The sequence below is a fragment of the Prionailurus bengalensis genome, chromosome A3 (genome assembly GCF_016509475.1).
Source record: "Prionailurus bengalensis isolate Pbe53 chromosome A3, Fcat_Pben_1.1_paternal_pri, whole genome shotgun sequence".
Taxonomy (NCBI): domain Eukaryota; kingdom Metazoa; phylum Chordata; class Mammalia; order Carnivora; family Felidae; genus Prionailurus; species Prionailurus bengalensis.
Genome location: NC_057354.1, coordinates 5,072,545 through 5,088,980, shown reverse-complemented (window position 1 = coordinate 5,088,980; position 16,436 = coordinate 5,072,545). Strand labels below are relative to the sequence as shown.

The window sequence follows — 16,436 nt, the reverse complement described above, 5'->3', positions numbered from 1 at the left end:
TCCTTTCCCCAAACCCTATGACCTGGGCATCATTTATCGTCATTTCTGCAGATAGAGAAACTAACACTCCGAGAGATTAATTAATGTGACCCAACCCCAGCAGTGGTGAGGTAGGAAGTACCTAACAGCTGGTCAGAGTAGAAAAACAGTTGTTGGCGATCCAGTAATGACACCACTGGGTATTTACCCCCCAAATACAAAAAACACTCATTCAAACACTATAAACACTATGTTTATGGCAGCGTTATTCACAACTGCCAAATTACGGAAGGCAGCACACACACAATGGACTATTACTCAGCCATAAAAAAGAATGAAATCTCGCCATTGGCAACAGCATGGATAGAGCTAGAGAGTATAATGGTAAATGAAATAAACCAATCGGAGAAAGAAAATTACCATATGATTTCACTCATATGTGCAATTTAAGAAATAAAACAAATGAACAAAGGCAAAAAAAAAAAAAAGAGAGAGACAGAAAGAGGGAGGGAGGCAAACCAGACTCTTAACTGCAGAGGGCGCCGGTGGTCACCAGAGGCGAGGTGGGTGGGGGGATAGGTGAAATCGGTGATGAGGACGAAGAGGACATTTACGACGATGAGCACGGAGTGATGTATGGAAGTGCTGAATCACTATATTGTACACCCGAAACTCACATTACACTGTATGTTACCTGTACCGCAATTAAAGTAAAACGAAAATGACTGGCTGCCACTGGGAAATGGTCAAGGGCTGGTAGAAGCTACAGGAGAGCAGATCCTTGAGAGAAGGAGCCATGCTCCATAAAAGTGCACCTTGCTTTTCTGCCCAGGCCTGACCCACCCCGTTCTGCATTGCTACACAGTGTAACTGGACCTCAAGCAAAAAGTACAGCATTCCTGGCTTGAAAAGTCAGAGAGCAGAGAGGGAGGTTGCCAGAGCCGCTGAAAAATGAGGGCAGAAATCCTAGGAAGGAAGGAAGGAAGGAAGGAAGGAAGGAAGGAAGGAAGGAAGGAGAAAGGTCAAAAAGGGCAAGCCCCGCTCCCCCAGGTCTGTGATTAAATACTCCTCTAATTCTTGGCTGAACTCAAAACCGTGCATACCCAGAGGAGATGGGGAGGTTCACAGGGAAAAGCAATTGCCCAAAGGCAGAAGGAACTGAATAGTCTCAGCTGCTGACTATCGCAGAGGGAAGAGAATCTGAACTGTTTGCTAGAACAAAGGCAACACTCTTCAGAAGAAAATAACAGAACCCAGAGTGTCTACAATGTTTCATCGGTTGCTAACAACAGACAATAAAAAGCTCACAGTACACTTACCACGAGGATGTATAGAATTGCTCAATCACTAGAATGTACACCTGAAGCTAACATAACACTATAGGTTAACTACATTGGAATTAAAATTAAAAACTTAATGTTGCAAAAAAATAAAAACAAAAACACAGATCTAGAAAAAAATTCATACACATGAGAGGAAATAGGAAAATGTGGCCCACAGTCAAGAAAAATAGTCAGCGGAAACAAACCCCCAGAAGAGCCAGATGTTAGCATTACCAGACATTAAAAAGCCTTTGAAGCAGCTCAAAGGCTAAAAGGAAATAGAGTCCTAATGAATGAACAGAGAGGAAATCTCATCAAAGAAATGGAAACTATAGAAAAGAACCAAGCCTTCTGGTAATAACACAGTCAGCTTGATCTGACTTACCGTCCTGCACACAGCAACTACAGAATCTTGAAGAAAAAAAATTAAAAACAACCATTTAAGAGCACTGGAGAGCAACCAAAGGCGGAAACTAGAGGGGAGGTTATCGTTAAAAGACGAGCTTCAATAGGAAAGATTTGCAGGGCAGCCCCAAAGTGCGTGCTTGATTCAATTTGCTGAAATCTGTGATGGACTGCTAAATTATACGTGCATGGGGGAGATCCCGGGAGACCCAGCAAAGGAGTAGTGACCAGAGATTTCAGCAGCTACACACCACAAAGGAGAGAGCAGGGAGGTGGAGATCAGACAAAACAAATGCCCGCTACATGAAAGATCACTTTTAGAGCACCTTATAAAACAAAATAGCCATCTTATGACCAAAAAAGAAAAAAAAAAATCACGTTAGAGAAATAAAACAGAATCCAGACTCTCAACAGTGTATCATTTATAATGTCTGGTGTTCAATTAAAAATAACTACCTATGGGGGCACCTGGGTGGCTCAGTCGGTTCAGCGTCCCACGTCATGATCTCATGGTTGGTGAGTTCGAGCCCTGAGTTGGGCTCTGTGCTGACAGCTCAGAGACTGAAGCCTGTTTCAGATTCTGTATGCCTCTCTCTCTGCCCTTCCCCCACTCATTCTCATTCTCTCTGTCTCTCTCTCTTAAAAATAAATAAACATTAAAAATTTAAAAAAGAAAAAACTACCTATGTGTTGACAGGAAAAGGTGATCCATAATAAAGAAAAAAAAGTGGTCAACAGAAATCGACACCAAGGTGAGATCCCATGTCACATCTATCAGACAAGGACTTTTAAAAAGCTCTTATAAATATATTCAAGGATTAAGAGGAAAACGTAAGCATTATGAAGGACACATTGGGGTGCCTTGGTGGCTCCGTCGGTTAAGTATCAGACTTCAGCTCAGGTCATGATCTTGCAGTTCATGGGTTCAAGCCCCGTGTCGGGCTCTGTGCCGACAGCTCAGAACCTGGAGCCTGCTTCAGATTCTGTGTCCCCTCTCTCGCTGCCCCTCCCCACTCATGTTCCCTCTCTCTCTCTCTCTCTCTCTCTCAAGAATAAACAAACATTAAAAAGTTTTTTAAAAAAAGGACACATAAAGAATCTCTGTATCACAGAGATTATAGAAACTATAAAAAAGGTCAGAGCAGAAATACTAGAGCTGAAAAATACAGCAACTGAAATTAAAAACCTAATGGGTAGGCCAAACAGCAGATTAGAGATGACAAAAAGAGTCACTGAACTTAAAGACAGATCAATAAAAATGATCAAATCTGAACATCAGAGAGAAAATGACTAAAAAACCAAACAGAACCTCAAAGACACATGGGGCAGTGTGAAGCCCCCCGACTCTGTGTGATCTAAGTCCCAGAACGAAAGGAGAAAACAAGAACGGTACACAGAAGAAAAGCACTCGAAGGAACACCAGCCAAAATTTCCCGAGTCAGGTGCAGTGCACCAACACACAAATCCAAACAGTTCAATAAACGCAAATCAGGATAAGCATTCACTCTGCAAAGATAAAGAGAAAAATTTTAAGAGCAGCCAGAGGAAGAAAGGATACTATAAATACAGGACCGTATGAATGACAGCTCGCTTCTCCAGAAGACTACAGGGTGAGATCTTTAAAGCAATGCCAGAAAAAACAAAAATAAACCTATAAAGCCACAAGTCTGTATCTAGTGAAACCATCGGTCAAAAATGAAGGCGGGGCGCCTCGGTGGCTCAGTTGGTGGAGCATCCGACTCTTGATTTTAGCTCAGGTCATGATCCCAGGGTTGAGGGGTCGAGAACCACATGGGACTCCATGCTGAGCATACAGCCTGCTTAAGATTCTCTCTCTCTCCCTCCACCCCTCTCCCCCACTCATGTGTGTCCTCTCCCTCTCTCTCTCTCTCTCTCTCTCTCTCTCTCAGAAAAAAGAAAAAATGAAGGCCAAATAAAGATATTTTTAAATAAAAAATGGAGAGATTTCATCCTCAGTCAAGCTAAAAAAAATACTGAAGTTCTTTAGGCTGAAGGTATGATACCAGATGGAACTTTAGATCCAGGAAAGAAAGGAAGACTACCCAAACTGGTAAAAATGTGAGGCTATTTTTTTCTTTTCTTAATTTCTTCAAAATATGATTGTTTAAATCAAAAATTGCAATACTGTATGATCAGGTTCATAAGGAAGGTATTTGTCCCAATGTGTGTGAAAACAACAGCACACAAAATAGGAGAAGGAGGGTGTGGAATGACTTCATTGCAAGGTGTTGTAGGTTTTGAAAATACTCACAGAGGAATTAAAATATAGCACTACAAAAATACTCAACTGGCCCAAAAGAAGGCAGGAAAGAATGAACAGAGGAACAAAAACAGACGAGACAAATGGAAAAAAATAACAAAATGGCAGAATTCAATCCCGAGATAATCAATAATTACATTAAACATAAACAGACTGAATGCTCCCATTAAAGAGCAGAAACGGTCAGACTAGGTATACAAGCAAGGCCACCTCCATGCTCACGAAAGCGGGAATACTTTAAATGTAAAGACACCTAATGAGGAGAGCAAAAGGACACACACGAATACGCTGCGACAAACCATAAGTGTAAGGGTCCCGGAGGAGTTCTACGAACATCGAAGTAGACCACAAGATGCAGATTGCTATCCGAAGCAACATCGTTCCTTAATAAAAGGGTCAAAATAGCACAAAGATATAAATGTAAAAGCTTTGCATGCTTAAAAGGGAAAAGATGGGCTTAACAGGAGTTTTTCCTCCTTAATAAGCTAGAAAAATATAAGCAAACTGAAGTAAGTAGAAGGAAGGAAATAATAGTAGAAACCAATGAAAAAGAAAACAAGCAACAAAGAAATCAACAAAGACAAAAGTAGGTTCTTTGAAAACATCAATAAAATTGATAAAGCCCTAGCAAGACTGATCATGAAAGAAAAAAAGTGGGGGGGGGGGGAGGTGCGCCTGGATGCCTCAGTGGGTTAAGTGTCTGCTTCAGGTCATGATCTCACACTTTGTGAGTTCGAGCCCCAAGTCAGGCTCCACACTGCCAGTGCAGAGCCTGCTTGGGATTCTCTCTCATCCTCTCTCTGTCCCTCCCCCACTCACTCCCTCTCTGTCTCTCTCTTTCAAAATAAATAAGTAAACTTGAAAGAAGGAAGGAAGGAAGGAAGGAAGGAAGGAAGGAAGGAAGGAAGGAGAAAGGAAGAAAGAAAGAAAGAAAGAAAGAAAGAAAGAAAGAAAGAAAGAAAGAAGACAAGACAAACTATCACTGTCATAATGAAAGGGGAAAATACTACAGATCTTACAGGCATTAAAGAAGGGATAAAGAAATAGTATAAACAACTTTAGCCCAATAAATTTAACAACTTAGATGAAATTAATGAATTCCCTAAAATACACAACTTACCCAATGACACAAATGAAATAACAAATCTGATTATAACCCCCTATCTGAATTGGATCTGCTATCAAAAGCCATCTCACAAAGAAAACCCTTGGACCAGAGGTTTTACTGGTAAATTCTAACAAATATTTAAATTCTAGCAAATATTTAAAGGGAAAAAAACACCAATTTCGAATAAGACCTTTCAGAAAACAGAAGAGCAAGGAACGTTTCCCAACTCGTTTCTTGAGGCCCAAATAACCCAGAGTCTAAAACCTGACAAAAAATATAACAGGAAAAGAAAATTGCCTACAATAGTCCTCTTGAATATAGATGTGAAAATCCTCAGCAAACCGTAAGCAAATAACAGAGAAGGGAGCACTCTTCATGGCAGATGGACTCGAACAGTCAATGCACGCTATACTAGTGGGTGGAAATTTGATGACAAGCACACTTACAAAGCCTCAAAGTAACTCCCCTTCTTACGTCCAGAGGGGAAAGAAGTCCCTAAAAGCTGGGCAGACACCGCCTCTATCTCCCCAGTCACCAGAGTCAACAAAGGCCAACTTCAGAACAAACTGGAGTCTTGGGCCTCCCGCCAGGACACATGAGAACATGTTACTTCATGTTTCTTGCCAAACAGAGCCTGAATCCAATCATGAGGAAACATCAGACAAACCCAGACTGGGAGACATCCTACCGAAGAACTGGCCTGTGTCTTCACATGGAACCGTTACAAAACTCAGAGGCTCGGGACCTGCTCCAGATAAAAGGAGACCGAAGAGATGGGACAATTCCATGCACCTAGTGATCCAGGACTGGATCCTGGACGAATGACAATATCTGAACTTGAACTGTGGAGGAGATAGCAGCATTGTACCAGTGCTAGATTTCCTGATTTTGATCAATGTGCTATGGTTGTTTAAGAGAGTATTTCCTTGTCTTTAGGAAATACACACTGAAATATTTAGGACTGAAGGGGCATAATGTCTCTCGCTCCCAGATGGCTCCGATAAATACATACACATACATACATGTGTATCTGTGTGTGTGTGTGTGTGTGCGCGCGTACGCGTACACGCACGGATAAGGAGGGAGACTCAAATAAATTCTCCTGGAGAAGCTGGATAGAGGGTATGCAAGAGTTCAAGAGTTCATTCCTGAGAATTTTCTACAAGTTGAAAATCAAAACAAAATGAGAAATTATCCACTCCCCCCCCAAATTTTTAAAGAACTCTCCCATTGCCCCCCAAAAAAGAAAAAAGTGGGGGGTCAGAAGGAAAAGAGAAAAGGAGGGAGGGAGGAAGGGCTTCCTGCCTCTGAACCTGCTTTCCTCACTGCACACACTGCCTGGGTCAGCAGCTCACCCGCTAGTCTACGTGGAATCTGCACACAGCAGACATGAGGGGGAAGAACACTGAGTGGCGGGAAGGCGGCGGGGGGGGGGGGGAGGGCGGGGGGGGGGCTGCGGGGAGGGGAAATTATCCCCACAACATGAAAAGGCTTGCGCGCCGAGCTCGGAGGACACAGCTCTCTGACCCGGCTCGAGGCAGACTTGTACAGAGTGGTGGCCACAATAAATGAGCACGCAGGGCTCCCGTATCCAGGGTAACGGGCAACTGAAGAGTGCCCAGTATCTCCAGCCACCCCTCTCCCTCCGCCACACCCACGTGACCTTATTACGACCCGTAGAAAACACTTCCAGAATCATTAAAAGCCGGCCAGCGCGCCGAGTGACAGGAAGCGATATTCTGGTGGCCCCGGGAACGAGTCGCATGGAATGACCATCTTCACAAAGTTACTCGGAGCCAGCTGTTCTTTAGAAGACACCATCACAGCCTTCTTTTTAAGGAAATGCGCAAATAAAAATGAGCTTAAGAATAGGAATGACGACAAAAAACGAGGAAGCCTGAATGTGAAAACGTGTTGAGAGAGAAAAATAGGCTTCTGACAATTAGTTATAATCTCAGAATGCTAATGGCCTTCCTGCAAGCAAGAGGAATTCTAATTGGTCTCCGGTGGCCTGTTTATGCTGTCTAGATCTAATTACAGAATGTGGCGCTGCCGGTCTCTACCGATTCATTCATTCAACAACTAACATTTATTTAGTACTGACTCTGGGCCTGGCACTGTGCTGGGTGCCGATGGGAGAAAGCCACCTGTGTTCAGAAGCTCACACTTCTGAAGGAGGAATCAACACCCAGCGCAATTGCTAAATGACAGAAGACAGATGACGAAGCAAGCCTTCTGACTGCGCGAAGGAGGGGGTCACGGGCGCCGTCTGCCAGATAGGGAGAGATTTCACGAACCGGAATGCGTGTGCCCGTGAGAAAGCAGGGTGGAAGCAACCAGCCTGTAATTTCCATCGCGTAACTCAATTTACAAATGCCCAGGCCACGTCTCGTTGGCTACCTCTGATTTCCCTAATCAAGTGCGCACCAGGGTCGCCGGCACCAGCATGAGCTGACTGTCGCCTCTAATGGGAGCGAAGGGAAAAAAGTGCAGATGCACATTTTGCCTCCAGAGGCACCCGGGTTCCTCTGGGCGAGACCCAGAGAACCGCACTGTTCTCGGAGCGCCCGCGCGTGTGTGTGTGTGTGTGTGTGTGTGTGTGTTTCCGTGTGGTGGGCCGCGGCCACGTTCACGCCGCGTGGCTGGAAAGAGAGTCCAAAGCACGAGGGTGTCGGAGCAGCACAACTGACTGCTCTCCTCACCTGTCACCTCACAAGCACATGTGGGTGCTCACGGTGTTCGGGGGTCACTCACGGACCAGCTGAGAGCCCTGCCCTCCTTGGGGAGCTCTGTAAACCACACGTGTGGGCTTCTCCTTGGGGAAGGAAATCTGCTCTCTGCCCATCCTGTCACTTCTGAGCTGAAGAGAACGGGGCCCTCTGTGCGCCTCGACACAGGGTGTCCGAGGGGTGGGTCCTCTCCAGGAACGACCCCCTCTTGGCCTTCGGGCTCCAAGAAAGGGACACAGAACAGCTTCTGAATCTGACCAAAGCATGCATGGGTTGGACAAGACAGCCTGAATCCTGCTTCCAACAGGGCTCCATGGGAAGGGAGGGGGAACTCCTCCAGAAATACCCTGAAACGTGGGTGCACCCTGGCCTGCAAAGGGTTCAAGACTAAACGTTCTTTGCAGCCACGTCTGGAAGCTTTCACATTCAAGTAATGATATCAGTCACTCACTTAGAATGAAAAACACAATTTATGTAAACTAATTTGTTCTGTAAGTGATTTGTGGAGATAGCTTTTTGAAGGCTTGTTGTATTTTCCAAATATTTTCGCCAGAAGAAAAAAGGGGGAGGAGGAAGAGGAGGAGGGGAAAAAGAATATTGCTGGCCAGAATGTAGCGGTTGAAAACAAAACCAAATAAAAATCATGCAAAAATGCCTCCAGCGTTATTTTTCACGGTATTATCAGGCTGGAGGGTAAGATACTTGGTTGTCGGTCGTAACCTTGGGGACTTGCCTAACCAACTTCCCAACAAAAAAGATCTAGCTGGCAAAGTTCACTGCTCAACTGCCAAATAGTCCAACTAAATGCTATTATCCGAGTTCGTTTTGCAAAATAAATTTAATTTCTTATACGGAAACTTGAAATTTATAAAAGAACCCTGGAGAATTTGAATTTTAATAATCAATTATTCTTCAGCCTGATTCATCTTACAAACATATGGAATATGCAAAAACGTAAATTAGTTTAAAAAGCCAGCCCTGTAACTCACAGTTGAGGAAAACTTCTACATAAATGAAGAAGAATTACCAAACGCTCTCATGCTACGATAGAATTTTCTAGCTCCGTGCAGCTTGTTTCCTCACTTCAAGAAAGAATCCCTTTCTCTCACCTCATTCTTCTTCAACCAAGAAAACAGCCATCTCCTGTATCTTATTGTATTCAGAAGAAATAAGGCCCAGGATTTTTTAAGTCCTTACGTGTGGTTTTTCTAAACTGCTAGGATAATTCTGGGGTATTTACTCTTGTAAGAGAAACACGGGGCGGGGGAGGGGGCGTGCCGTGCAGCACCGTCTGCTTGGGTCAGTGGAGAGGGGAGCAGCCGCACAAAAGAAGATGGCCACGGGTACCCTTCCCTCGGGCCACAGAGGAGAAGGCACGAGTCTTCGAGAGTCTTCGTCTAAGCCCGGGAGTCTTTGTGTAAGGCGAAACGTGAAAGCTGGTACTGGCTCATTAGCAGCTACTTCGTGAGTGAAGGTTCCAGAAGCAAGGAGAAAGTCCACGACTATACAGTCACTTCACAATGGGTACAGAATCATACAAACCCAGGGATGCCGCAAAATTAACTATTATTTTTAAGTTTATTTATTTATTTTTGAGAGAGAAAGAGGAAGCGAGCATGAGTGGGGAAGGAACAGAGAGAGAGTGGGCAACAGAGAGTCCCAAGCAGGCTCCGCACTGTCAGCACAGAGCCTGACACGGGGCTCGAACTCACGAGCCGTGAGATATGACCCAAGCTGGAATCAAGAGTCTGACCCTTAACCCACTGAGCCACCCAGGCACCCCTAGAATTCAAAGGAGAAAATGGAGTATTTGTCCCAGTCCTCTCACTATACACCTTTCACTGGTGTGAGCACTGATACTTGAATAGGGCATTTCTCAAACTGCCGCACTCTTCAGAGTGGACTCTCATACCCACTGACACACCTACGTCCGGCCTGTCCTCACCTATAAACAGACACACAGGCCGACTGGATTTTTCCTAATTGCCCAAGGGCTACCCAAAACCATCTCCCATACTACACTGGGCCCCTCGCTTTGGGAAACAAGGCCCATGATCCCAGTGGGTTCAAGGACTGACCTATAAATCTCTGCATCTCGCCCGGCAGAAGTCTGCATCTTGCCTCAACTCTGCCTAAACTTTGATTTCGACAGCTCTGCTGTCTTGAAACAACTGTCGATCCAAGGATGATTGTTTTCGAGACACGCACGCGTCCGAACTGTGGACCTTCTCCGGCCGAGGCCAAATCGCCCGGCGCCATGTTCGGGCAAGTGCTGGCCAACAGCGAACACCTGTCATACTGCCAGTCAGGCACACTCCGAGCTTGGGACCGTCCACCGGGGTGTGGGGCTGTCGTTCCCTAGACAGACTCACGTTCACGGCTTCTGCTTTATATTCGTCGTCGCTGTCTGGGGCAGAGAGTGCCAGCAGGATCGGACACACTTTGTTTTCAATATCGTGCTGGGAAATTAGATCTTGTTCCAGAAGAATCAAGAGCACTTCCTGACTTGATTTTCTGACCTAGAAGAGGACAAAAGGCCAAAGGTGAAACACAGAACGAGCGGAGGCGCTCTCGGGACCCAAACTCCCGATGCAGGTGCCAAGCTGGCCCTGTCCCCTGCCGCGTGCATGGGCCGCACGAGGCCTCCCGCCCTCCACCCGTACTTCTTCCCGGAGGCCCTAGAATACGCCGCTCCCCCTGCCGGGCTGGTTCCCTCCGTTCCTCTCCTCTCAGGCCAAACATCCCTTTCCCCAGAACCCCCCTCAAGGCATGTCCCCCATCGGTCTGTGACATGCCCCCCCTTTTCCCTCACGACCTGTACCCCAGCTTTCTACGCAGACACTCGCCTACGCACACATAGGGGGCCGGGGGGCAGGGGCCCAGAGAAGACCCTGCAAGACAGGACCCAGAGGACGCCTCAATCCAGACCAGAGAGGAGCCAGGCCGACGAGCTCTTTGTTCTTCAGAGTGGGGGGGGGGGGGGGGGGGCGAGCGAACACTGCAGCTCGGGGGGGATCCCGGGAAGCTGCCCAGAGAACACGCTTAGGGAAATGAAAGCGCAGGAAATTCCAATTTACAGCCCAGGTAACGGCAGACGCGGCCCAGCACAGTGAGGCTGAGGCTGAGGCAGGGAAAGAGGAGCGGGGCCGAGGGTGTGAAGACAGAGTGGCAGCCTGGCAGACGACGGTCACAAAAGACGCCACGCAGGCACTCTGACGTGGAAGCCTCCCAGCAAGTGACAAGATGAAAACAGTCTTCTAGAAAGATCATTCCGGCAGCGGCGTCCCAAGTAAATTGGAGGCGATGAAAGACCGAGGGCAGAAAGGTCGGCAAGGCAGCTACTGCCACAGTCCCCGTGGGAGGGGCGGGGAGAGAAAAGATGATGCCCCGGCAATGTCGCCAGGCTGAGGTGACAGGAGCTGGTGTCTAACTCTGAGATGTCAAACGCTTATTGAGCTCCTGGCGCATGCCTGGAGCAGAGACCAGGAGAGCGGCGCAGACCAGGAGGGCCGGCCCCAGTCCCAGGTGGCAGCTGAGGCGCAGCAGGCCGGAAGGGCAGGGCCTGGGCGGACGCGGAGGAGAACGTCAAAGGCGGTTAGAAGCCAAGGTTAGGCGCCGGGGGCGGTGGGCGAAGCTAGGTGTGCATCCAATCTCTGGAGCCTTCGAACGCGACCTCCTTTGGAAAAGAGGGTCTCCGCAGATGGGATTGGGGGTCACGGTAAGGACCGGAAGGCCATCCAAGATTGCCAGGATGACCCTAAGTGAAATCACAAGTCTCCTCACAAGAGAGAGGCGAGGGGGGAGGACGGACTGAGGAGGGGACAGCACATGCAGACACAGGCAGAGGCTGGGGATGCGGCCAGCAGCCAAGGGGGTCGGCACCTCCGGAAGCCGGAAGAGGCAACGAACAGATTCTCCCCTGGAGCCTGGAGAGCGAGCGTGACCCTGACGACACCTGGGTCTGGGACTTCCAGCCTCCGCATCCGTGACAGAATAAACGTGCGCCGTTTTAAGCCCCCTGGCTCGTGGTGCTGTTTCGGCCGCTCCTGGGCACTGCTAGAGCAAGCAAGGGATGGGGACAGGACAGCACGGCACATGAGCCAAGACTCGAGACAGGGACACGGGCGGCCCCGGGGAGGGAGGCTGAAGGGCCGGCTGGGGTCGGGCAGGGCTGGGGCCTCTGGCGATGACTCCCGGACACTGGGAGCCCCACGCGTGGGAAAGCAGAGGAGTGACAAGACCAGACACGGCTTCGGGGAGGGTGACCCGTGAGAAGCCTCAAGCGGCCCTGAAAGCTGCCAGGGCGGGCGAGGGGTCCCGGGGCACAGCTGCTCTGGCTTTGACCGAGGCGTGGTTTCGGGGGGTGGGGCACAGAGAGGAGAGGGGAGGTTTGAGAGACGCTGCCGAAGAGAGCTCAGCTGGTCACTGCGGACAATCCTGGAAATCAACTATGCCTCGGGCTACCGCCGATCACCACGTGGAAGACACGGAAAGAGGGGCGAGACCGAAGGTAAAAAGAACAGGAGTGGGTGCTGGAGTCTGAGGGCCCGACGCGACGCAACAGGTGCCCCGGGAGAACCATCAGGGGGCTGTGGGGACGCGCCAGCTCTGGAGGCCTGGCTGAGAGGCAGCCACGTGCCCGCAGAGGCGAGGGGATCACCCAGGGAATCCGGCACGGTGAGAAAACGATACCGTGGAGGGCAGGCCAGGGCCAGGGCCAGGGCCTGGGGAGGACCAGACCGGCAGGCAGGCAAGGGGTTGGGGGGACACTTGGGTCGCCCATAGGAGACACGGCAGTGGTTTCAAGGCTGCGCCTCATCTGCATCCCACAGTCAGTAGCTGGGCCCCCTCGGGCAAGCCTCGGCTTCTCGTCCACAGAAGGGCACGATGGCCTCACCCACCTCCCAGGGCAGCCATGGGGGGCACGACCAAGGGCTCAGAACGGTGTGAGGGGGCCAGTGGCCCCCAAATGAATGCCGCTTCACTGTCACCGAAATCATATGGCTAGTCACCAAGACAGAGATAGAGGCAGTAAGGTGACCCTGGTGCACATCTGCTTGACGACGAGCTCCGGAAGGAACGGAGAACGTGGCCCGGTCGGCCCTGTGCCCCATCGTGGGGGAGAGCAACGTTAAGTGGCCAGGGGACATCCAAGAAAGGTTCTTCAAAAACCCGAAAGTAGTTAATGGTGACCAAGGGCGCAAAAAGATCAAGTAAAGGCAAAAAAGAAGTCACTCAAAAGATAAATCAATTGTGGAAAAAGTATGAATGCCAATAGTTTCAAATAGTTAAGATGAATGACCAAGAGCTCTCTGGATCAGTGTGGCTAGATCTTAAAACGGAGGAATAAAAGCAAGGGGCAGAAGGCAAAGTACAGTCTGATGCCATTGATTTAAGGTTCTAAAGCACCTGAAACAAGGCACTCTCTTACTCGAGGCCGCTTACATGACCGGTGGGAGTCTAAAACTCTGGATGGGAGGGACACCCCAGGCTCAGGGTGGTAGTTTCCTACAAAAGGGGAGAGAGGGAGAGGAATGGCATGAGAAGGGGCACAGCACAGTTTTAACCGTATCTGTAACCTATAAAGAAAGCAATTAAATAGGTCTAAGGCAAAACTACAAAAGGCTAACATTTGTTGAGTGAGTGTGTAGGTATACGGGTATTTATTACACAGTCCTCCCGTGTCATTAAAATATTCCACGGTATTTTAAAGATCAAAACTATTTTTGAAGAAACAGAAACACTGGGTTTCACAGTAAGACAGCTGAGTCCCCAGCAGGACACATCTCCACGGGCTCTCGGGGCATCGGCTGCAGTGGGTTGGGTTGCCGCCTGGCTGGGAGCCCTTGCAGGGAAGAGGCTCCGGACGGACGCTCCTCTTTCAAGAAGCTTCTCTTTCAAGAAGCTCGGCAGTGGTCCGCTCAGGGTCAAGGCCAGGGAACAGGAGGCTGAGGGGGAGGTAGGCATGATGATACTCAAAAGAGAAAAGCCAGTGCGGGAGGCTGGAAAAGTAAGGCAGCTAGGAGACAAGAAGCGGGAACAAAGAGGGAATGAAGCCATCAAATGTGAAGAGGGGTTGGGACACCCATTCCCCCGGAGACAGAAGGCGAGTAGCTCAGGACAGCTGAAGAAATGTGGCTACACTAGCGAATGGAGTCGGCTGATTCAGTTCTACAGCCCTCCACTCCAACTCTACCGGGTCCCAGGCCCTGGGCTCGGTCTCAGAGATGTATCAAATTAAGACGCGGTTCCGACAGTCAGTGCTCAGAGTCTAAAATGGCAGAGAAAATACTAGTTACAGGATCCAGAAGAGCCCGGGCAATCCCCAAACATCTACCAGATGAGCCTCAGGAAACCAAGCCCGGCATCCCGGGGTCCTTCTCCAGCTCAGCCGCGCCCCAGCACACACAACCACGTTTCTCTGCACCTCAGCTCCCTCACCTCTAAAACAAAGAGGAACTAATGAGCCCCTCCTTTGCAGGGTGGTTAGGAAGGGTAAACAAGATAATCCTCGCTAATCCTGGAGCATGGTGCATCACATGGTGAGAGATCAAGAAACGGAAGCTGTTCACAGTACCGGCGACCACGGTAAGGATACTGACACCCGGCATGATTCTGTGATTTCACACCTCCCACGAGTCACTGCAAGTGCCAAGGCCAGAAAGAGTACCGATGAGGATGACACGACGATGACTGACGGAGGAAGGCCTGGGTTGAGCTGCAGACGCTCCCGGGACGGGGACAGGACACACCCACCCTTCTCATATGCAAAAGAATCTGGATCCCGGCCTAATTCAGATCTTACTACCCCCTGGGGGACCGTGAGGCACTCCCACAGGGTGGGAGGGGGGATTTCTGAAAGGGCTGGCCTCAGTCACAGTGAGGCAGAGCTAGACAGGAGGAGGAGAAGAGGGGCCTCCGGAAGGAGCAAGGCTGCCAGCCTGGGCAGAGTGAGGGGGAGGCACCAATTGGAGGTGCCATGGCGGGTGGGGGGCTGGCGGCCCATGGAGTCGGCTGTGCCCGAAGGAAAACCCTTCGGGGAGATCGGACTCTGCTGCCTTTCTGTGTTTGAAGGTGATAAGAACGGAGAAGAGGGGGCGCACTCAAGAGTTCTATGTTTATCGTGGACAGAAAGGACACACGGCCAAGGTCCAGCTGGGCGAGGGAGGCAAGAGAAGGGAGGGTTTCGATGGCCCCAGGCTGCGGCTCCGGGGGACTGGAAGAAGCAGACGCGGCTTCCACTCATCGAGGGAGGGGATGAAGACTGAAGGTCTCTATTTCCTCTGTGGAGGCAAAGGCCAGGTCACCCGTTTGGTGCCAGGCAGGGCAAGGTGAAGAGGCGTGATGACAGTGGCAGCGGCCTGAAAGAGCTGCCTTGGGCGACGTGGGAGCAGCTGAGCAGGGACAAGTGGAAGGGTAGGCGGACAGTGCTGCAGTCGGCTGCGATCGAATCCATAAATGTGCGATGGCACCAATCGGTGCACCCCCGCCCTGCAGATCAGCCTCCGTGATGCAGGAGGGCTGTGACGGGCAGGCAGGACCAGAGCGGCAGAGGCCCTGTCAAAAGGACACAACTGGGGGGGCGGGGGGGGGAGGGAGGGTACCAGTGGAGAGACCAGAAAGGGGGACACGAGGGAGGGGACAGCCGAGGAGGACCTCAGGGACCCGTGAAGGCTCAGCGCGGTGGCCGAGCAGGGAGGGCAGGCTGCGGTGAGGGGGTGGAAGGCCCTCTTGGGGACTTGAGCTCCGGAGACGCCAAGGCAAAAGGAGTGGCCGCCGTGCGAGGGCAGTGGGTGTGGCTGTCGCAGGGCACACACAGCCGAGAGCCTGGGGTCCAAACCACCGTTCTAGCCTCTCCCCTTCTGGAACCAAACAGATGGCAGTGATCTATGACAAAGGTCAAGGAAATGTCCAGTTCTCTGACCCAGTGCAATCTCATTTTCAAGAACATATCCAAAGGTAAAAGAACAGATGCTCACTGCATCTACCGTATCAAAAAAGCTGGAAGAAAGCTAAGCACTCAACCAAAGTAAAAACAGGAAGATTATGAAGATGTACAATGTCCACTACGTGCAGATTCGCGTTCTGGGGCAGGAAATCGGTCCTACTCAGGTCTTTATCCCCAGCACAAAGCACCACGCTTGGCTCATATCGGGCACTCAGAAACCGCCGGAATAAATGAATGGGTGGGGAAAACCGCATCACGTCAAGCTCAGACCTAAGTGGGGGAAGACGGAAGCACCTAGACAAGAACATGTGAAAGTAATCAAAACACTGACATCAGAGGAGTGGAAACAGAAGGACTGTCCTCCTTATTGGAACACTACCTTTAATCCTGTCATAGTTAACAGCTCAAGTATTTGCTTTTTAAAAATGCTCAGAGCAAGGGAGAAACAGCAAGCCAAAATGGCAGAACTATCTGAAAACAGCAATAATGAAAACTTGGCATATCATTAAAAATTATAAATACATTTAGCCTCTAGGGTGCCTGGGTGGCTCAGTTCATGAAGCATCCAACTCCTGATTTCTGCTCAGGTCACGGCCCGCGTCGGGCTCTGCACTGACAGCACGGAGCCTGCTAGGGATTCTGTCTCTCCCTCTCGGTTCTCCCT

General features: G+C 49.7%; 1 protein-coding gene across 5 annotated transcripts in view; it reads right to left on the bottom strand.

Annotated features, from left to right (window-relative positions):
* The window catches only part of LOC122467226 (serine/threonine-protein phosphatase 4 regulatory subunit 1-like), an 82,345-nt gene that overhangs the window by 20,680 nt on the left and 45,229 nt on the right, over window positions 1-16,436 (bottom strand). For all 5 annotated transcript variants that reach the window (XR_006292863.1, XM_043553602.1, XM_043553604.1 and 2 more), the window contains one exon: window positions 10,197-10,343. Coding sequence is in view for 4 of the 5 variants with exons in the window: in XM_043553602.1 (XP_043409537.1) it covers window positions 10,197-10,343 (147 nt within the window). In the remaining variant the exon portion in view is untranslated. The remainder of the gene's footprint in view (window positions 1-10,196; window positions 10,344-16,436) is intronic.